This window comes from Lampetra planeri, chromosome 10 (genome assembly GCF_965212315.1).
Source record: "Lampetra planeri chromosome 10, kcLamPlan1.2.h2, whole genome shotgun sequence".
Classification (NCBI taxonomy): domain Eukaryota; kingdom Metazoa; phylum Chordata; class Hyperoartia; order Petromyzontiformes; family Petromyzontidae; genus Lampetra; species Lampetra planeri.
In genome coordinates, this window is record NC_136116.1 from 6,840,187 (window position 1) to 6,861,371 (window position 21,185).

The 21,185-nt window shown below is 43.2% G+C and overlaps 2 protein-coding genes across 9 annotated transcripts; one reads left to right on the top strand and one right to left on the bottom strand.

Moving 5' to 3' along the window:
* Positions 1-1,306: 1,306 nt before the first annotated feature.
* LOC144720938 (tRNA N(3)-cytidine methyltransferase METTL2-like) lies at positions 1,307-8,766 on the bottom strand. 2 transcript variants are annotated; one of them, XM_078598124.1, is made up of 10 exons: positions 8,638-8,742; positions 5,912-6,091; positions 4,767-4,858; positions 4,273-4,583; positions 4,095-4,144; positions 3,842-3,902; positions 3,314-3,453; positions 3,072-3,178; positions 2,054-2,119; positions 1,307-1,893 (listed from the first exon to the last, which is right to left on the bottom strand). In XM_078598124.1, the coding sequence occupies exons 2-10, from the start codon at positions 6,076-6,078 to the stop codon at positions 1,751-1,753; spliced, it is 1,137 nt and encodes a 378-aa protein (XP_078454250.1). In that variant the 5' UTR covers positions 6,079-6,091; positions 8,638-8,742; the 3' UTR covers positions 1,307-1,750. The 2 variants fall into 2 exon arrangements, with proteins under 2 accessions (XP_078454250.1, XP_078454251.1); XM_078598125.1 differs by lacking the exon at positions 5,912-6,091 and having other exon boundaries at positions 8,638-8,766.
* Positions 8,767-8,860: 94 nt separating this feature from the next.
* On the top strand, positions 8,861-17,713 carry LOC144720937 (carboxymethylenebutenolidase homolog). 7 transcript variants are annotated; one of them, XM_078598121.1, is made up of 8 exons: positions 8,884-9,060; positions 11,289-11,748; positions 12,132-12,201; positions 12,912-13,173; positions 15,447-15,554; positions 16,090-16,232; positions 16,532-16,623; positions 16,795-17,713. In XM_078598121.1, the coding sequence occupies exons 2-8, from the start codon at positions 11,677-11,679 to the stop codon at positions 16,972-16,974; spliced, it is 927 nt and encodes a 308-aa protein (XP_078454247.1). In that variant the 5' UTR covers positions 8,884-9,060; positions 11,289-11,676; the 3' UTR covers positions 16,975-17,713. The 7 variants fall into 7 exon arrangements, 6 of the variants coding, with proteins under 6 accessions (XP_078454248.1, XP_078454245.1, XP_078454247.1 ...); XR_013585826.1 differs by lacking the exon at positions 12,132-12,201 and adding an exon at positions 9,269-9,396 and having other exon boundaries at positions 8,917-9,060; positions 16,058-16,232; XM_078598118.1 differs by lacking the exon at positions 12,132-12,201 and adding an exon at positions 9,269-9,396 and having other exon boundaries at positions 8,917-9,060.
* Positions 17,714-21,185: the final 3,472 nt, after the last annotated feature.

Here is a 21,185-nt window from a genome sequence, read left to right on the forward strand (position 1 = left end):
AACGGCTAGTTGGATTAGTTTACACTTGAAGTCACCCATACTATAAACAGTACTCTATAAATATCCAGTCTGTAAAATGCAGTGGGTGGTAACAGTAAAGTACATTTGACAGGAACGTCGTTTTTTTTCGAGAAATTATTTTGTAATTGGTGAGCTGGGATAAAGTTTGCCTACTGAAAAACTACGTTTTGAGCGGTAAAAACTACTACCAAATTATGTCGTGGAGTTAAAGTTGAGTTTGTCAGTGTATCTCGAGTTTGTAATGAAACCACTGTTATAGATTTGGTGAACCTATTGTAGGCAGTGGTGCACAAGCAAAATGAACAAACAAAAACTAATTCGTCAATAACACTGCCTTAAAAGTAAAAGATATAGAGGGTGGCCCAAAAGTCAAGACACAGGGCGATTTCATTTATTTTAACATTTTCATAAAAAAAATTATATTGTTTAAGTTAATATTTTATCCATCATACCTATTTTATGCTTTTTTTTCAGATGACATTTACAAAACTCTTCCAAGAACCATGAATTGAGACAAAACAATTGATATGTTCAAGAATTACACATGCAAACTTTAAAAAGTCCTATATTCATATCATAAGAGAATGCATGCATTAATGTTAATGGCAGTCAGTTTGAACATTTGTTAAAATAAATAACCCTATGTTCTGACTTGTGCAATACCGGACGTTGCGGGAAATTTACTAATGTGTTCAGACAGTGTTATTGATACATTTGTTGAGTTTCTTTCATTATTGATGAAGCAGAACCTCTGGCTTTTACAGCTTTAAAAGTGAACTTTTTTAAAATATTTCACTGGAAAAATCTCTTGGGATAGATAATCTCGTTTACAAGGGTTTTCAGGGTATAGCTTCCAGTCTTAAGTGGAGACATTGAGGTGATGGTTGGTATTTATGCCTGCTACCTTGGTTTTTGCAAGCAAAGTTTTAAAAAATACCACCAGAAAGCCTTGTGAATGCTATCAATATGCAAACATACAAACCAGCAGATCTATGTTTTTGAGTTTGTACTGCGCATTGTACAGCATGTCTGAAACTTCGCTCCACATGTTGAAAGCTTCAGGAACCAAGTTGAAATGTTGGACATTGTGCCAATCACAGTACAACCCAAAAACATCAGTGATACAGCACAACTGTAAAAAACAATCTAGAAGTATAATTCATCATCACCGTCTCATAAATGGCATAAAAACTGAGGTTTGAAGGTTAACCTTACATTACACCCATTACCATGTAAAAATAATAAATTTCACAACAAAGTATTGTATAAATAACAAAGTCACATGTGGAGACAACTTTGTTCACGTTATAAATGGCATAAATCATTTCAAAACACACTGTACGATATCCCAAATGAGTCAACTCAACAAAACACTGTGACCAAAACCAGATCTTGTCACAATCTAGCTTGTCTCGGTTTATAATACAGTATGGAAGGCAAGGTTTTAAAACATCAATAATCACTTTGTAAAAACAGGTCCATTTTCGAGAAAAATAGTCGCTCTAAAGTTATTTAATTAACTGGCAATGTATAATTCACACATGTATTATAACAATTATCTTTAATGTCCCGATTGCAACTTGGTTTTACATTAATGCACTGAAAATACCACCATCTGATTAACTTAAATCACACACCAAATAAGTGTTATACTTTACAATGCTAATTTTTCATTCGATTTTGGTACGACTGTTTACAGAATACACTGGGGTGATGAAAATGCATGATGTCATCTCAGGGGCTTGCGATATTTGGCTTGAATCCAGACACGATACATTGTGATCTGCTTTCCACGGTTCACTTGGAGACGGCGGTCCACCAGATTCTGAACCTCCTCCATACCCGCAGATGAGAATAGTCTTGCCACCTCCTCTGTTGCAAAGTGGGAAACAAGCACAATGTTAATATGGGTACACACTGTCGATAGAAATCAAACTTTACTTCAATGAAGACACTTTCTTTTCCAAAACTTTTTGGAACAGTAATGCTTGAGGTTATGGATTTCACGTAGTGCACATAAAATATATCTAACCTTGGGTGAAGAAGTACACTCTTGTTCCATCACCACGTGCGTAGAAATTATCAGCTAAGCAACGACCTGTCAGATTAAAAACATGTCAATAAAAACTACTCAATTAGAGTAAAACAGTAATACAAATGCAAAACAGTATATAAACATCGACTTCTGTTACACTTGTTACATCCTGCACTACAGCTCATGGTAGAACTTTGTAGCGTGACTCACAACTTTTTCTCTATACCAAGGGCCAGGACCCATCACTGCTAGGCGTCGTTTCACCATGGCATACCCCTCTGTCTAGAATATCATCTGGCTGCACATTCACAACATTCAAAATACATCTCCTTCTAAAAGACACAAAAGGCCCACCACTTTTGCATGACACTGAGCTTGGCTCCGTGCCTCAGTCATCGTCATTTACGTCTGTGAAATATTGCGTGTTATGAATTGCATTCCTTTTGTGAGAAATTGACAAATAATAATAATGACAATATCTATTGTGCCGCAACATGGCAAGCCTTTACAAGGGCACAAATAGCACAACATTTAATTCTGGAAAAAATACCTTCCCAACAGAGCCACAGAAATAGATGGCTGTTAAATTTTCCCAGGATGCTGCTTTGGTAAAATGGTTAGCATACTGGCTTTACAATCCAACTTCTGGCATGGCAGTTGAAACAATGATGCAAGTTTATTAAATCCCAATGCCTCTGTCCAGCCAGAAGTACCAATACATACACCACAGTTATTCGATTGGCGGGTCGCGTGTGGTGGGGTAAAGTGGATACATCCACATCTTCTAAGACGTCTAGCCAACGTTTAAAATACCTTCTAATGAGGTTATCTTCAGCTCTGTCTCGTAGAGGCCCTTTTGTCAGCAATACATTTCATGCTCCACCTTTACCATTAACATCAAGTTCGTATAGTTAAATGTCTCCTATGCAAAAGTAACGTTTTATCGAAATGGGCTCGCACGTGAAAAACATAAGTCATCCATTCATTAAATTCATTAAATATTAAAGCACTGTACCCTTCTTGAATCGAAGCTGGGCCATGTCATATCGCCCATAGTCTCGAAAGAGGAACACACCTCCAGGTTTGAGCAACCGGCTCAACCGAGTCACAGCTGCCTGAACCCTGCAAGCAAAAAAACAATGTATGGAATGCATGCACTTGTAAGTCTTGGGTATAAATTAGATCTTAACAGAGAGCCAGATCATTATCATGACATTTTCCTCCAGATTATTTACAATTGGTTTTGTACATACATACTTTTCTGGGTGGATTGCAGAGAGTACAAAAATAGAAATTACGATGTCCAAGCTCTCTTCTGGGAATGGGAAAGTGGATGTTTCATCACAGAGGTCATGGACAAAGGCGTGGCATCTTGAAGCGTCATAGTTTTGTTGGGACTGCAAAAAGAAGCACAATACAGTCTTTAAGAATAACCATCACTTCTATATGGAATACTTATGCATCCAACTGTATTTATACAAGTAATTAAAGATAAAAAATGCAAATAAAGTCACAGCCGCTTTGTCAATCCACTGAGGAAGGCACATGTCCACACCGTGTTGGTGGTAGGGGACATTTGACCATACTTCACTACGCTGGTCAGTGCAGGTTGGTGAAGGAGGTGGCCAACGACTGTTTAAGATATCACTCGTCAATGGTGTTAAGTCATGGCCGGGAATCGTAATCAGGTCACCGATTTCACAGAACACTGGACTAACCGCTAAAATCTTAAATATTTTATTTGCACAAGGTACATATTTTGTTTCAATAAAGCTAATAGCTTACCTTGACAAGTTCCACTGCTGATTGCGAAAAATCACATCCGTACACAAAAACACCAGGATCACTGCAAAAAACAGAACAATGATATTACATCATTCTACTCAGGAAGTACGAACCTAAACACACACATTTATTACTATACTTCTGGCTTTAAAAGATTTAGTTTCTTACAGTGAAACATGCACAAAAGCTAACCCATTCAATCATACCAAAAGGCTGGTATGTGAGTCTTTCTATGATAATATTTGCTTCTTACTTGTTTGTCTGAAGAATGGGAAAAATTGTGTTTCCAGCTCCACAGCCAATCTGTAAAAGAACACAATTTTTATCAAAGACACCGTGCTGAAAATTGGTAATGTTACATTCAAGCAACATGTTGATTTATAGTGCTTCACACTTTAAAACGTTACATATTGAAAGGATTAGGTACATACCTCAAGGATTCGGAATGTTGCAAGTGATCCAGGAAAAGTATTACAATCATTTAGGGTCATCTGCATTGCTGCTGCATTACACAAGTCTGTTGATGCTTGCTGGCACACAGTATGGTCACCTACAATCTCAGTTGCAGAGGCTATGTGCTTCAAGTTTCTGTCGGAGGTCACTTCTGGGTCAGCCAAAGAGTCTTCTTTTCCCAGCAACTCTGGGAACTCGGTAAAGAGCCAGTTCCGGTCTTTGAAAAAACGATTCTCATGGATTTTGTAAAAGCCATTCCAAAAATTACTGGCTTCCTTTTCATACTGTTCTGTGAATAAAACACATGCAGAAATGTCCTTATCAATACATGTTATATACAGTACATTGGTGGCATGTTAATAACGGCAAAGGTGGAGAGATTGGACAACTAAGGCATCAGTGGCACCCCCATAACCACTAAGGGTTAAGAGAGAGAGATAACGATTATTTTTAAAACAAATAACAATCATACCCTGCTTCTCCTCAGAGGCTTTCTGCATTGCATTTTCCTGCACCTTGTGCCTGGCCTCCTCCTCCTGCTCAGTTGTCCACTGCACATGATCCCTGCAAACAAACAGAAACAACAGGCACCTGCAGCTGTGCTCTAGTTCGAGTCAGACCCACACGTAGCAGCATCACCTATCGTACTTAAGGGTCTGACTTATATCACGGGACCACAATCCAAGACACTGTCCAATGTCCTTGGATATGCAATCTTCAAGCCCTTTGTAGCTTTCAAGTCTTCTGCTTTGTATATACTTTGCCAGGCTGCAGTGCCATCGTCTGTCTGCATTGTTCACTGGTCTTGGTCCTTCGTCCAGTCTGATAAGAAGTAATTCCTCCAAATGTGTCATAGTTCTGAGTATGCAGGCCTGCATGCAAACGAGGCTATTCAGCTTGTTTGCATGACCACTGGGACGGAGGCTGTAAGCCCAGGAATAACCAAAGAACAGCCTAGGTACAGTAGCATGACATGGGTTTACATTCTCATACTTTACGAAGCACCCTTGACTCGGCCACTCTTATTCTGTCCCTCCCAACCTTCTAAGCCTCCTCACTCATTATCGCCAGGGTGGGTCCAAAAAAACATCTTCAAATAAAGGTTGTATATAGCATTGGGTAGGTTACACTAAGCTATTCAACTAAACCATTTTATTTTATTAAGGCCCACTGAGCTATATAGCTCTTTTTCAGAAGTGACCTGGCCACAAATGATATCTGACTGAAGTGGCTTATCATGTGGAAATGTATAGCAGCCAAATACTTTAAAAGCATGTTTCTGTACTGTGAAGGAGCGTTGACACAGTGGTAAGCACACTTTGATATGAAGTATGAACCTGCTGATCTGCATGCAGCATAGGCTGTGTGGAGGGTGTCTTGGGGGCCCGGGTCTGTAAATTGTTGTGATTAGTTCAGCCAGGCCAAGATGATGTGGAAAAGTGGGTCCACTGGGCCAGCCCAGTAAGAGCACTGTCCCAGGAAGCTTCCCACTAGCCATGGAAACAAGGCATGAATGTGTCCTGAATTCATGCACCAAGCATAACAGATAATCCAGGCCTGACCACACTTGCACATGTCACCTATGATTGCAGAGTGATCCTTTACTACCACACTCACCACATGTTGTGCTCCATGACGCGGCTGGGATCGGTGAGGAGGCGGCTGCCTAGCGGAGCCTTGGGCTTTTCCCACGAGCTCACCTGCCTGCACTGCCGCTTAACCAGGCCAAGGTCCCACCTTAGTCGCCACACGCCAGGTATCGCCACCCCTCGCATTATGCTCATAGTTGGCCGCTAACTGGGAAAACAACGGAGGCAGGCTACGTATGGAATTGTGTCTGGAACAATTACTGGATGCAGTAATGTGACCTCCCAATCCAAATAATAAGCAATTCATTATAAGTCAATTAATTTTAGTCATTTAAATAGGTGTACCATGGGTTTATGACTTTTGCAAGGGAAGCCAGATAGCAGTTAAACGGCACAATTAAAAAATAGTATACTGTATTTAGTTTTCCAAATATTTTTTAGTTTGAGTCGTGACATGGTGGGCAACCACAGCTGATAACGTCCACTTCACAGTAGATGGTGCACTTTGGTTTAGACTTAAGTAGACATAACAGTTCATGCATTTAAATATATTTACACGGACTATAAATGCACTGAATTTGGTGTCTATAAACAGATTACTTACAATTAATCACTCTACAGCACAACACATTTGATTCATAAAACATCTAAATGTGACCACATGTCAATACGGAGAGAACAAATTTAGTTCTACCTGATGAGGACTGCTTGTGTTGCAAACGAAACGTCGTATTCTATTATTTAATTTATTTCTACGTGACTTACCTAAAGAACCAAGGAGTAAATGGATGTAATTGATAAAACATTTTTTTTTAAGTATTATGAAAGAGATGAATAAACTCCAAAAATGAAATTCAATAATCCTACAACTGTCAGTCTATCAATTTGACAACAGCACCCCATGTCTTTGGGAATTGACAGGTCACCTGTAATGGGCATCGAAACCCGACCTGCTGCAAAACGGTCTTGTTCCACTCAAAGGCACTCCGGTACCCCCAAAACACACTGGTCTCGTCTTGTGGACACGTTACCTCGGCTGTGACCCTGTCCGTCTGTCATGCGTTTGGAGCTTCGTTAATGAGAGTGAAAACATACTTTACATTCATTAGAGCGCTCTGGTAGCATCACTTCCAATGCGCACGACACTAAACGTAAAATATTTTTCAGTCAATCAACTAGCTTTAAAGTACACGATGTATCTACAAGGACCATGCCGAAATTAGATCTCGGTACGCTAAGCACGTTGAGCCTGGATGGCGTTTAGATGGGCCATCGCTATGTTGATAGAGGTGTTGTGGGTTGCAGCGGGACGTTGTCAGCTGATGGGAGGCTCCCCAAAATCCATGATCCTGTACAACAACCAAACATCCATGGTCCCTGCCTTGGTACCAATTGTGAAATATAACCCCCACGATCAGCACGGCGCGAGGTCGCTCCCTCATCCAGTAGTGGATCAGCATGATGCTGTACTTGTTCATTCATCATCAGCCATCGTCAGTCCACTGATGGATGAACCGGTCTCATTTCTGACAGTGCGAGTGATGCGATGTTAACACTCCACCCTGGGCACCTGCAGACCAGCTGCTTTCATCGCTCCATCTCATCGACAGACGGACTCCCCTCGTTACCTCGGGTGCCTGTAACTCGTCTCCGTTTTTTCTCGCCCACTGGCCATGAATACAATTTACAGGATGGTCCAGATGTCTTGTGATCCTCAATTAATTGACCCCCCAAACATGTTTTTCCTTTGTATTTAAATCTCTGTTTAAAACAAACCCTACTTATAAAAATATAACGTTTCATAAAATAAAAAATATAACGTTTCATAGAATAAAAATATAACGTTTTATAGAATTAAATGGCAGTAACGAGACATCTAACCTGTACAGTAAAACTTAAAAAATAAAGGCCTCACAAGGCCGTGTCACGACGGACATCGTTGGGATTGTTCGACCATACTTCACCACGCTGGTCAGTGCGGGTTTGTCGAAGTAGAGGACCTGTTCCAGACCACCATCACTGGCCACCGATTTCAACTCGAGTCGCTCGCTGCCAGGTTGAATGCCAACCGTTGCGCCACCGCTCCCTTTTCAATTAAACTTGCATCCTGTACTGCAATCATCGCCGCCACGCCGGAGGCTCGTGGAATAAAACGAGGCACAAGAGCGACAACGACTGCACGAAATACATAACAGGGAGGGGATCGCAAAGGCAAAATGAGTAATGCCAGGATTCGATAACGTCTGGAGAAGCGAGCAAATCGGCGACAAGACAAAACTGAACATCTTACGGACACGTGTGTTCAGTACGGCTTTGTATGCCTGCGAGACTTGGGCATTAAACAAGACTGACAGATACGATATTGGCACTCGAATGCATTGCTACAGAAGGATTACTGCATCTAAGCTGGAACCAAAGAGTTGACCAACGTAGATGAAAAAGGTTGCACACAGAAGAATACATGATGATGCAGAACAGTGATGAGAAGGACAACAGGATATCCTAAAAGTGGTGTTGTTCGGAAAAATTTAAGGAACCGGAAAGAGAGGAAGACCTAAGAGAGAATGGCTTTACGACGACGACACTTATGAGATTGGTGCCAGATAGCCGTGGGCACGACTTGAGCATATTGGCACAAGACAAGAGGAAAGTGTACACGTACGGGGCTATCTGCCCCATGTGGATAGTGATGATGACCATAGCGAGAGGCGCCAGAGTGTCACGGGTGTTTTGCGAGGGCTGTGGTCCGGGTACCAGGCGTTGTGTTCGAACACGTGCGCTCCGGATCCCTCCAGCAGACGCGTGCCGAAGCGTGGCCTTCGATCCTGACCGGCCTCCGCCATGCTGCCACGTGTGACGTCACGTCGATAATGGGGGGGTCTTCCCCCCCTCCCACGCGCTACGCCCCCCGCCCCGCCCCCACCTCAGGCCCCGCCCCCGCGTTAACACGAATGACGTCACGCGCATACATGACGTCACGAATAGAATTCGCCACCGGATGCCTTTCGAAAGACGTCACGCGCTCGACGTGTTGTTGTTGCCACAAGTTCACACGAATGACGTACAAGACGCTCGGAGACATTTAACGTGAAATCGATCATTTTGTTGTTGAAATATTAACAATACTCAAAATAACTAGCGATATAAACACAAAACCGTGCGCTACTTGCATCAAAGGTAATTGATTTACGCTCTCTGTTTGCACTTGCGCTTTCATTTGCTCTTAATGGCCTCCTCCCAGACATCTTCACTCGAGGTGCTTTTGCTTAAGTAACGAGGTCCACAAAGGGTTAAAAGGCTGCACAGTGCGTTCGGTACCAGGCGTGTGTGTATGTGTATAGTGCTCTTTGTGTTGCGTTTGTAATTTGTGCTGATTTCCCCACAGTTTAGCGCATGTGCAGTAGTCCTGCGGTGTTCGTTCCGTCAATCGTTGCGAACATTTGGCAGCACTGTGAGCACGCCGCATGGAGATGCAATGAAATACAATGTTTCGCTCCGGATGATCGCTGCAAAGTATGATCTTGTGTTTTGATTTGGTGTGCTGATCTTTAAAGGTGCATTTGAAAAATGTGTGATACTCCTACTGATGCTCCTGCTGTTGTGGAGTGACTCATGCAGCCAGCTATGGCTGCAGGGTTTGGTGGTAGATGCTGCTTACGTCTTTATTGTTAAAATTCGGTCACAGTTCCTATGATCACTGTTACATTGCTTTTATGGCTTTATTTTGGTGATTTAGAAAAAAAATTTGGTTTGACCATGTTTGTTGTAGTACGGAGTTCGACTGATGGCCTTAATCTAAGTTGTCTTGTGGTTGTTGTTGTTTGACTTGCATCCCACTGGGATTTGTGCACAGCGTTGGTGCTTTTTCTGCAATATTTTGCTGTCTTTTCTTGGATTTTCTGTTTGCACTTCGTCACTTTAAGATGTTTTCTTGTTCATGTTTTGTTTGTTGCGGTTGCACCCGATTCAAGAGCCGAATGGCTCACAGGGCTATACCAAATAAATGAACTTGATGAAATGATCGCATTGATCAGACTGCACCCACTGTGCTGCATTGTTGCAGTGCAGTACTCTCTTACTACAGCTTGGCTCATGCAATTGTGCAGTAAACCCATAGCCAAGGAGCAATGTGCAGGAAAACTCAGTGTTCAGAGTTGCTCGCTCGTGATGCCTCCACCTGTACGAATCCTGATGGTTTTGACGCCACGGTGGCTATGATATGTTAACTACCTCGCCAGGTATACAGGAGGATCGTGAGTTCGATCCCGACCCTGACGCCGCCCTGCTGTTGTATATTTGGAGTTTGCGTGTCTCTCCCCCCGTGGTCGTGTGGATTTTCCTGCGGTTTTCCCCTCCGCATTGAGAAACATGCGTTGAGAGTATTTGGCTGAGAAACATTTCCACACGATAAGCCGCTTCGTTGAGCTATCATTTGTGGCCAGGTCGCTTCTGAAAAAGAGCTGTGTAGCTCAATGGGCTTTACCTGGTAAAATAAAATAAAAATTGTTAATAGCTGACGTTATTCGACAAGTCAGGGCTTCATTTCAGCTGAAGCTGCTTGGTGTTGAACTAAAAAAAAATTAACCCGTAAAAACAAAGTTTTTCACTATAAATCCTTTATAATATGCGTGGCGGCTAGAGTCCTCTCGTCCTCTGGCTTGAGATGGCTGCCACATATGGGTCAGATGATTGCCTGCCACCATTAAGCAATTGGTAATTAAATATAAAAAAAAATTCCTAAAAAGTGTAAAGTTATGGAAATTTTTTTCACGAAAATAAATTGTCACGCACAACGAGTCTGTGTGAAAAATGTCAGCTCGATTGGATCACGGGAAGTGGGTTAAAAAACGACCGAAAGATTTGCACGGTCGAAAGCGCCGCCCAGGGGTCCTGTAAAATATTCCATGAGAAAATAAGCCGAGTACAGTACTGTATACATGTTTCAAAAGCTATGCAGAACATTTGCTGGAGAGTTAATGATTTAAGGTTCAGCGATGGGTTAATGTTCATTGTCATCTTAAAGCCACATTCCACAGCACGCGATGGTGTCAGCGTCACGAGCTTTTCTCTAAAAAAATGTAACAAAATTGAAACTGGTTTTGTGATTTAATCCGTGATAACACATCAAAGTTCAATTACATATTCACAAAAGACCAGTACTGTTCTGGTCGAATACTTTATATAAACAGTACTGTATGATTCATCATAAAATACATTACATTTCTTATAATAAACCGGAAAAACCTGTACATGTACAGAGGATGTGTAACGATCAATTAACGATTGGTTTATTGATCGTTACAGTACATGGTGGTCCAGATGTCTTGTGACCCCCAATTAATTGACCTTTAACATTTTTCCCTTGCTCATTCATTCCTGTTTTAAATCAACCCTATTTATTTCAGATGGCCGATACGAGTTCATATTCTATTGAAGAACGGCTTGTAGTGAGTGTATGGGCTCATGAAAGATCAACAACCAGAAAAACTATGAAAGCTATTCGAAAGGATTTCTGTGAAAGATTTAACAAAAAAGCTCCACCAAAATGGACAATACTGAAATGGGAATATAAGCTGTTTTTCACAGGATCAATTTTAGACGAAACAAGGACTGGGAGACCTAAGAGAGAGGAGCAATGTGCAGCAATTGGTGAATCACTTGAGAGCTCGCCCAAAAAGTCACCAAGAAAAAGATCATCTGAACTTGGCATTCCAAATACCACAATGTTAAAGCACATGAGAGATGATCTTAAGTTGAAATTTTTCAAGCCTGTGTTTGTCAACGAGCTAAGTGATGGTGACTTACAAAACAGAAGTGAAGCGTGTGCCCAGTTTCTTGAAGTTTTTGAGACGCTCCCACAATGTGGTAAGGTTTTGTTTTCAGACGAATGTGCAATTTATCGCAGTGCACGTAATAGAAATGTCTATTTTTGGAGTAAAGATAATTCACATTCTAGATTTGAAGTTTTCGTGACTGCAAGGGTCCATACTCTTTGGTTTCTTCGGTAAAGTCACGTAGGTAAAAAAAAAGACAATTAAAATTATTTATTTTCTTTTTTACCTACGTGACTTTACCGAAAAAACCAGAGTACTAATTCACATTATTATAAAGAGTTAAAACATAATCCACCACATGTTATGATGTGGACAGCAAGATCAGGCAAACATTTGTTTAGTCCTCATTTATTTGATGATTTTGTTAACCAGCATTCTTATCTAACCATGTTGAGGGATTGGTTTGTTCCGCAGTTTGAAAGATTATATCTCCTTGGACATCTTCATTTGAATCCATACTTTTTGGTTCTTTCGGCAAAGTCACGTAGGTATAAAATAAAATAAATCACGACGTTTCGGGCGCAACACAAGCGTCCGTCTTCAGGTGGGAAACCTTTTAAAACAGTCTGCCTCAGCAGCAGACTATTCTTTCCCACCTGATGACAGACGCTTGTGTTGCGCCAGAAACCTCCTTAGGCATGTTTGGTCTCATTAGGACGGGGCACCTGCCCACTTGCAATTTCTGTTCGAGAATTCCTCAATGAAGTTTTTCAGGATAAGTGGAAAGGCAGAGGCTCAGCAAATTTGACAGCACCGCTTAATTGCCACCCCACCCCCATAGAAGTCCTGATCTATCCTCATGTGATAACTCACTTTGGAGATTTATCAAAGGATGTGACTTAAAAAAAGATACAGGACAACAGATGAATTGAAAGAGTGCTGTGAAGAATACATTTGCTCAGTGGACCTAGCAATTTGTGTAACATTTCTCAGAGGACATGGCGCCAAATCATCCTGTGCAAATAAAATGCTGGTTCTCATACAGACTTACTGGACCCTTAACAAAGACATTGCTAATATTTACAATAATGATGATATTTAATAAAGTGATTACATGTTATTTTTATATTACTTACATTACATTACACACCATTTGGCAAACATTAAGTTTTAGAGAATTAAATGGGGCTCACAAGATATCTGGACCACCCTGTACTGTACTTGTATTGCCTCCCTACATGGTGTCTCCTCCAGACTCTGAGAATTCCCAGGGAAGGGGAGAAAAGATGGCAAATGAGGCGAAGCCATGCCCCTGCGAGCTGGGAGACGTGATGCCCTACAGCGGGAAGGGCCAGGAGGTGCGAGCTGGACATGTGGACTCTTACCTAAGTGCGGCTCAGCCTGGTGCTAATGGGGAAGCCTCGGTTCGGGGCCTCATCATCATCCAGGACATCTATGGGTGGAAGCTGCCCAACACTCGCTTCATCGCAGACTGGCTGGCAGGACAAGGATACACGTGCGTCATTGCATTGTCATACACTGTTACACCAATGCCTCTAATGTAGCAACTGGTATTTTTACATGTCAAATAATATGGTAAAGGCATTTCTGTATTATTAGCTAACACAACAGGCAACACTTAACATAACGACATAAGGTGTTAGCCACCGTTCCTAAATAAGCTAACCCACGGGGGTACTACATCACTGGACCAGGACAGCCCAACACGCTGCTTGGTCCACTAGCGGAGACCGGAGAGCTTCATCCCAGAGATGACACAGCAGCAGAACAGCACAGAACAGCTCAGCTTTCCGTCCACGCCCCGCTTATAACCACTCCGGCGTGGCCTGCTCTGCCCCAGGACGCGCCCCCCTTCCCCGATCCTTCGGGAAGGCCCGAACCCCAACCACGTGACCCCCTCTGGGGCCCCTGGCCCCCCTTTATCCGGTCACGTGTCCTGTTAGGTTCACGCAGAGTGTCACGGCCCGACACGACCCCCGTGACACCTGCCTACAGCCCCCTTACCGAGCCAAGACAGTAGTGTTGTTCTACTCCACTACACATGCATTAGCACTTTATTAGAGCATTCACATACATATTAGGTACATTTATTTCTCTGTAGAAAAAATAACACTGTTTATAGTTAAAGTTCTGTTATGCGTGATGCTGCATATTTTTTATTTGGAATATTTTCTTTTAAACTACTATAATTTATCCTCTAGAATGACACTGCATTTTCACCTTTGACCAAAGGTATGATTTGGTTTATACATGTGTAGTCACGTTAATGGAGTCACTCTGGCATTAGCGCCAGCTACTGTCACAAGAGTGGAACTGTGCATCTTGAGCCTCTCTCTGGCACCAGAGTAGATATGGCATGGAAGCGGCCCTAGGGGGCATCGTTCGGGTGACGGTCAGAGGGAGGGCAAGTGAGGACGTGACAGTCTGGGTGAACCCGAGAGGGCACGTGACCGGGACAGGGTAGCGAGGGGGGCCCGAAGGGGGCTTGAGGGACACGTGATATATATGGCCCAGAGCCTTCTAGTAGGATCTAGTAGCCAGGCCACGCTCAATAGGAATTAAAGGGAAGTCCCGAGAGCCGATCCGGGCTGTCTGTTGGAATGGAACCCGTCGGTGCTACATCTCTTCGATCCTCGGTCCTCTGTCTTTGGTCTTTACGCTCGGCATCGTGGGTCAGGCAGTGTGTTATTGACTGACGCGGTTATGTAGTTACCCCATTGTGGTCTAGTTAACCAGTGTTACCTTTATGTAGTTACCCTGTTGGGGTCGTGTAATAAACGTGTTGCCTCCAAGTTCAAGTGTGTGCCTCCGTAGAACCCACTTCACATGTGTAGTGGGTTCCACGGAGACACTTACTACATAAACGTACACAGTTACTGGACCTCTACAGGGTAACTACATAAACGGGTCAAGTCAGCGACACACTGCCTGATCCACGATGCCGAGTGGAACGACCGAAGACCGAAGAGACGTAGCACCGAGGGTTCTATTCCAGCAGAAAGCCGCGATTGCTTTCGGGACTTCCCTTTTATGCTCCCGAGCATAGCCTCGCTCCGCCTTCGGCCACGCCCCCTTCTGGATCTTACCAGAAGGTTCTCGATCGAGCATCACGTGTCCCTCAAGTCACCCTTTGGGCCCCCTCGCTAACCTGTCCTGGTCACGTGCCCTCTCTGGTTCATCCAGACTGTCATCTCCTTACTTCCCCTCTCTCTTACTGTCACCAGAACCATGCCCCCTAAGGCCCGCTTCCATGTCATACCCACTCTGGTGCCAGAGAGAGGCTCAAGATGCACAGTTCCACTCTTGTGACAGTAGCTGGCGCTAAACGCCATAGTGACTCCATTTACGTCACTACACTTGTGAATACCCGATTTGGAGCTGGAGCTGGGTTTAATCGCAAACTCTGGTTACATAGGTACATGGGCACAAAGGTTGTAATGACAATGAGGTCTTGGCTAAAATACTTAATGTTCCATTTCCCCACGTAAACTCCCCAAATTGGGCATGAATTAAATTTTGTGAGGTAGTCCTCTTCAACGTTAGACTTCCTATATGTGAAAAGCTCTACATTTAATTTGTTTAATATTCATATGGTAAATACAGCTATACACTTTTGAGGTGGGGCTCACTTTGTACAAACGAGGCCCACCTTTATGAACAAGACCGTTCAGCAGCTGGAACAGGTTTAAACCTATGAATGTATGTACAGACCCTGAACCGTGAGTAATACTACCACTGTCATCTGGTGTTCCGCATGTACTCTGGTAGGTGCATCGTACCAGACTTTTTCCTGGGGAAGGAGCCTTGGAGCCCTAGCCACGACTGGAGTACTTTTCAAGAGTGGCTCAAGGACAAGCAGGCCACCAACATCGGCACGTAAGAGAACATTTATTTTTCATTATTTAATTTACTCCTACTTCTGTGCTCGAGACTTACTTACGTACGTTTTGTACATTGTGATATTATGTGTACATAAGGGCTGTGTAAAATACCTCTGTCGAGGCTTTATGTGGCATGTGTGAGTATATGCGTGTGTACGTCTGGGAGAAGCGGTAGTGCAATGGTTAACACACTGTGCTATGAGCCTGGCGTCCTGAGTTCGATTCCGTCTCATGGCCAACACCAGTGACGATTATCTGGTCGACTCAGCCGCAAATAAGCACCCGGTGCGGTGTTTAAAGATCGCCACTAGGGAAACAAAGGCAATCGGGCGTGGTGCTGCCTACCCCCCCGCCCCTCGTGTGCCGTTTTGGTCTTCATAGGTGCTCGCTAATGGCACTTGGCCAAACTGTCTGTTAAGCCTATACGAGGGATCTTTGGTTTTGTACTTCTGTGTAAATACTCCCACATTATGGGGTCACACCAATGACACTTAGAAGTGTCGGTGGCTGTTGCTCTGTGCTTATACTAGGGAGATTGATGCAGCCATGGATTACTTGAAGAAGGAGTGTGGGGTGCAGCGGATTGGGGTATTGGGCTTCTGCTGGGGAGGACTGGCCGTCCATCACCTGCTGCTCACAAACTCCGAGCTGCAAGCCGGTGTCTCCTGCTATGGTAAAGTCTCAAAATGCAACCAAACTTCAAACTCTTGTCTTATTTTTGGTGCCCATGACTGTAACCAAGGCTTAATTTTTGACTGGAGTTGGCACATGACTTGGAGCCACTGCCATAGGGAAGGTTCCCGTGGTGTGTAATGCATACATTTTTTACGGGGCACAAAACCCAGACAGATCCAATACATTGATACAAATTACGGTATTATAGTGTTCATACAAATTAAGCGGTAAACATGGCTGTGGTTGAGTACTGATGTCATGATATTCGTGAATTCTGGTTCCACCCGTGTGCTTCAGGTATCATTAAGATAGAGAAGCCCCGTTACGCACTCAAGAATCCTGTATTGTACATCTTTGGAGAAAATGACCCACTCATTCCACTGGACACGGTAAAGTATACATACTTGGCAAAGCGTTCAGTCTTGCATCTTAACCCTACACCCCCGAGTACAAAACTATAGATTATCACTTGTAGATTTTGTTTTAATCGAAGCACTGTTTACCTTTAGGCATTGCACTATGATAACTGTGTGGGTATTCCCATCGTGCGGCGCTATCAGGTGCAATTGCTGGAGAAACGCCTGGTGGCTGAGTGCCAGGTGGATGTCCAGGTGAAGGTGTTTCCGGGACAGACGCACGGCTTCGTGCACCGCAAGCACGAGGACATCAGTCCGGCCGACGAGCAGCACATCAAGGAGGCACGCGCCGATCTGCTCGCCTGGCTCAACAAATACGTGTGATGCGCTCTCACTAAGTCAACGGTGGCGATTTAGCCATGGAGGTGACATGGTCCAGCGGTAGCACATTTGCATAAGTTTGTGATTTTGAACCCAGCAGGTGTAATAAGCATAAAATACGCACCATATGCTTTACAATCATTAGAAACGAGTAGGCCATTGTGTGCTGGTTTAATGGTCCAAATTTAACAAATGTGAAAATCACCTACAAATGACCAAATTGGGATTACACATTGCAACATCGCCGCCAACTGTGAAACTACTGCAGACGATGTAAAACAAAGTGTCTTCGCAATAAGAATGGCACAGATACCAGTTGTACTAAATAATAAATTATTGCCAAGTTGGTAACATTTTTTAGTACAAGGAAATAGCCCAAGTGCCTGATTATATTTTCCAGTGTGCATAATGCAGGTAATCGATGAACTGGGCAAATAGTGGTTAATACAAAATAACATTTTATTGCCTTTCCAATCAAGGCTATCGCTGTGCCATAGATACATTGTTTACTTTTATATTTGCCAACAATAAAACATCCTATTTCTAATATTCCCAAAAGCTGCATTGGCTAACAGTCTCCCCATGCAATCATAATATTGTTTTGAAAGGCAAACTGAAAAGGTAACCATTGCTTGCAAAATCATATTTTGAATACATGTGCAGAATAACAGTTTTGTATATTCTATTGTTTTCATGCCTGATTAACTTCAATTAAATACTACAGCATATATGCAAAGCTTAATTGTCTATCTTGACATTTGTCCAACAACATACGTTTCATTGTATAGAGTCCAATGAAGGCTGAACTTATCTAAATACTGTACTGAGATGTTGCATTTAAACACTACTGTACATGAATCAAAATTGTATAAGTAGAGCTGACCAGGTGCCTCAGTGGGAGAGTTAGCTGCTCGGAATGGGAAGGTTGTGAGTTGAAGTTTTCATTGGGGGTTGACTAAACTGAGTATCTGTCTGGGGTTGAGAAGTCACCCGAGGTTGTGCTAAGGATATAATTGCCCCTTCCATAGGAATATGCCATTTTCACCAATGCATCAGGGCTGTAAACAGGTGATCAGCACAGCCTCAATGCTAATTTGAGCAGGAAATAACTTTGACTCTTGTATAAGGGAGCTATTATATAAGAAACTGAAGGAATGTAATTTGACCTATGTACAACTTAAAATAAAATTTGCATCGTGGAGAATATAACATGATATAAGCAGAAAATAGACCACATTTGTCCACGTAAGTATTTTTACACGTCCGATCAGCCACATGCCTCATCTGCTGTGATGTCAGGAAGAGCCGTGCACAGCTGATGATTTAAACACCATTACTGACACAACGCAGGCCTGTGCCCACAAATGGTCTTTGACCTAATTTGGACTGATTTACACAAAATTAATGAAGCCACACGGCCTTTTGCGAGTATTGGTGCCTCTTGGCAACTGTTGAACTTAGCCAAGAAGTATACGCACTCCCAAAAGGCCGTGCGGCAGATGCGATGGGAGTAAATATTTTATGTTTAGCTCAACACATTTGTCAACATGAAAAACGGTCGATAAACAACTCAATATGTCAAGAGCCGTGTGAATACGAGACGGGTCTCAATAAATATCGTCATGAAGCAGTCCTTAGAGAGTAACAGGCAGCACCGGAGCCTAGGTGACCGACTCCTGACCGACACTATTGGGCAAACAGCCGTGACTGACCGCTGTTTGTAAGGAGTGAATGAGTGGAGCGCCACCTTACTGGATAAAACGCGCTTCTGCACTTCGCGAATACAGGACTGGAGGGCAGCGCGTGCTCTAAACAGAAGGATCTTGCCGTTGTCCGAATGGGGGAAGAGTGAATTTTGAGTACGAGTAGTAAATGTCTGTAGGTAGTGAGAGTGAATGTGAGTGGTGAGAGTGAATGTGAGTGGTGAGAGTGGATGTGAGTGGTGAGAGTGAATGTGAGTGGTGAGAGTGGATGTGAGTGGTCAGACTGGATGTGAGTGGTGAGAGTGGATGTGAGTGGTCAGAGTGAATGTGAGTTGTGAGAGTGAATGTGAGTGGTGAGAGTGAATGTGAGTTGTGAGAGTGGATGTGAGTGGTCAGACTGGATGTGAGTGGTGAGAGTGGATGTGAGTGGTCAGAGTGAATGTGAGTTGTGAATGTGAGTGGTGAGAGTGAATGTGAGTTGTGAGAGTGGATGTGAGTGGTCAGACTGGATGTGAGTGGTGAGAGTGGATGTGAGTGGTCAGAGTGAATGTGAGTTGTGAGAGTGAATGTGAGTGGTGAGAGTGAATGTGAGTTGTGAGAGTGGAAGTGAGTGGTGAGAGTGGAAGTGAGTGGTGAGAGTGGATGTGAGTGGTGAGAGTGGATGTGAGTGGTCAGACTGGATGTGAGTGGTAAGAGTGAATGTGAGTTGTGAATGTGAGTGGCGAGAGTGAATGTGAGTGGCGAGAGTGAGTGGTGAGAGTGGATGTGAGTGGTCAGTGGATGTGAGTGGTGAAAGTGGATGTGAGTGGTGAGACTGGATGTGAGTGGTAAGAGTGAATGTGAGTGGCGAGAGTGAATGTGAGTGGCGAGAGTGAGTGCTGAGAGTGGATGTGAGTGGTCAGAGTGGATGTGAGTGGTGAAAGTGGATGTGAGTGGTGAGAGTGAATGTGAGTGGTGAGAGTGAATGTGAGTGGTGAGAGTGGAAGTGAGTGGTGAGTGGTGAGAGTGAATGTGAGTGGTGAGAATGAATGTGAGTGGTGAGAGTGAATATGAGTGGTGAGAGTGAATGTGGGTGATGAGAGTGAATGTGAGTGGTGAGAATGAATGTGAGTGGTGAGAGTGAACGTGAGTGGTCAGAGTGGATGTGAGTGCTGAGAGTGAATGTGGGTGATGAGAGTGAATGTGAGTGGTTAGTTAGACTAAGCGCTGACTTGCACTTTGTCTAGCAACACCACCTATACAATCAGGGGCCGTCCATAAATGACGTCATGCACCTGGGGGGGGGTTCAAACATTTTTGACGATGTGTGACGATTGGGGGGGGGGGTGAGAAATGTAACGTTACATCAAAATGCGCAACTTTAAATAAATATAGACAACACGTTCTACTTAATTAAATAGACTTTAATAAATGTTTTCTCCAACAGCATCAGAGTGCAGCGCCACATTAATTACGCACTACAATGACAATACTGTAGTTTAAAGCGATTTGAAGCATGTTAAAAAAATTTGGGGGGGGCAGAGCTTTGTGACGTTATATTTGAGGGGGGAGGGGTCTGACTTTTTGTGACGCCGTGTGACGATGGGGGGTGGTGTCAAAAATCGTCCAAAATCGCTTGACGTCATTTATGGACGGCCCCTAACGTGGGGGAGAGAGAAAATGAAGCAAATTAACATATGGGTTTAGATTTGTTTATATATATGTGTATATAGCAATCAATGAAAGTACGGGTGATGCAATGGGCGGCAATGTTAAATTGGTAAAAAATACAATAATTTGAGTTTCCATTGTGGCAGTTGTGGTTTTGATACAAATTGAATGAAATATAAATATATAAAAGTAAACAAACATAACTTTCCAAAAAATGGTCTCTACAGTGCTACTTTTCCTGCAAATGCTGAGTCATTTGGAAGACAAGTCATGACATTGGCTGGGATTCAGTAACAAAGTGGTCCGTCCGCACTTCATGCGCACAGTCGATTGTTTTCACAACCGGACCCACAGACTCCCATTGGTGGAGGAGAGTAATGCAAAAATTGTGTAAGAACTCAAAATATTTAACTCCAAATAGGAGGTCAAGACGGCCATCTCCATATGGGTTACCGTGGGGCTCTGTCAACAATAGAACTATCATCAAAACTGTACTCTCACTGCAACATTAAACCGCGTTTCTCAGGAGTGCAGCACAAACACAACGCTGAGCCCAACCCGTGGGTAACAAAAACCCAACTCCTATTACGTATGTTTAGACAATATCTGGTGATGCTGCTGCTGCGTTGCCAATGGTGCGCAAGCACAAATTATAAACTTTCAACACGTTCTTCAAAAAAACTCCTGTGGTTTAAAAAAATATATGCGACGTTTCGGGCAATGGGCCCATTCCCATATTCTTAGGTTTTTTCCCATTCCCATAGCTCATAAATAGGCCAGGGAGACAGTGGTCAGATAACATACCTGTAAACCCATACAGGTTTACCCGTATTTTTGCACAGGGAAATTTAATTCCATGCG

Excerpts from the sequence above, each read along its gene's own strand:
- LOC144720938 (XM_078598124.1), bottom strand. The coding sequence starts at position 6,078 with ATGAGCATAATGCGAGGGGTGGCGATACCTGGCGTGTGGCGACTAAGG. Across the intron at positions 3,903-4,094 it reads CCCATTCTTCAGACAAACAA|TGATCCTGGTGTTTTTGTGT; the intron begins GTAAGAAGCAAA and ends TGTTTTTTGCAG. Across the intron at positions 3,454-3,841 it reads CAGCAGTGGAACTTGTCAAG|TCCCAACAAAACTATGACGC; the intron begins GTAAGCTATTAG and ends TTCTTTTTGCAG.
- LOC144720937 (XM_078598118.1), top strand. The coding sequence starts at position 9,277 with ATGTGCAGTAGTCCTGCGGTGTTCGTTCCGTCAATCGTTGCGAACATT. Across the intron at positions 15,555-16,089 it reads CAGGCCACCAACATCGGCAC|GGAGATTGATGCAGCCATGG; the intron begins GTAAGAGAACAT and ends TGCTTATACTAG. Across the intron at positions 16,233-16,531 it reads AGCCGGTGTCTCCTGCTATG|GTATCATTAAGATAGAGAAG; the intron begins GTAAAGTCTCAA and ends CGTGTGCTTCAG.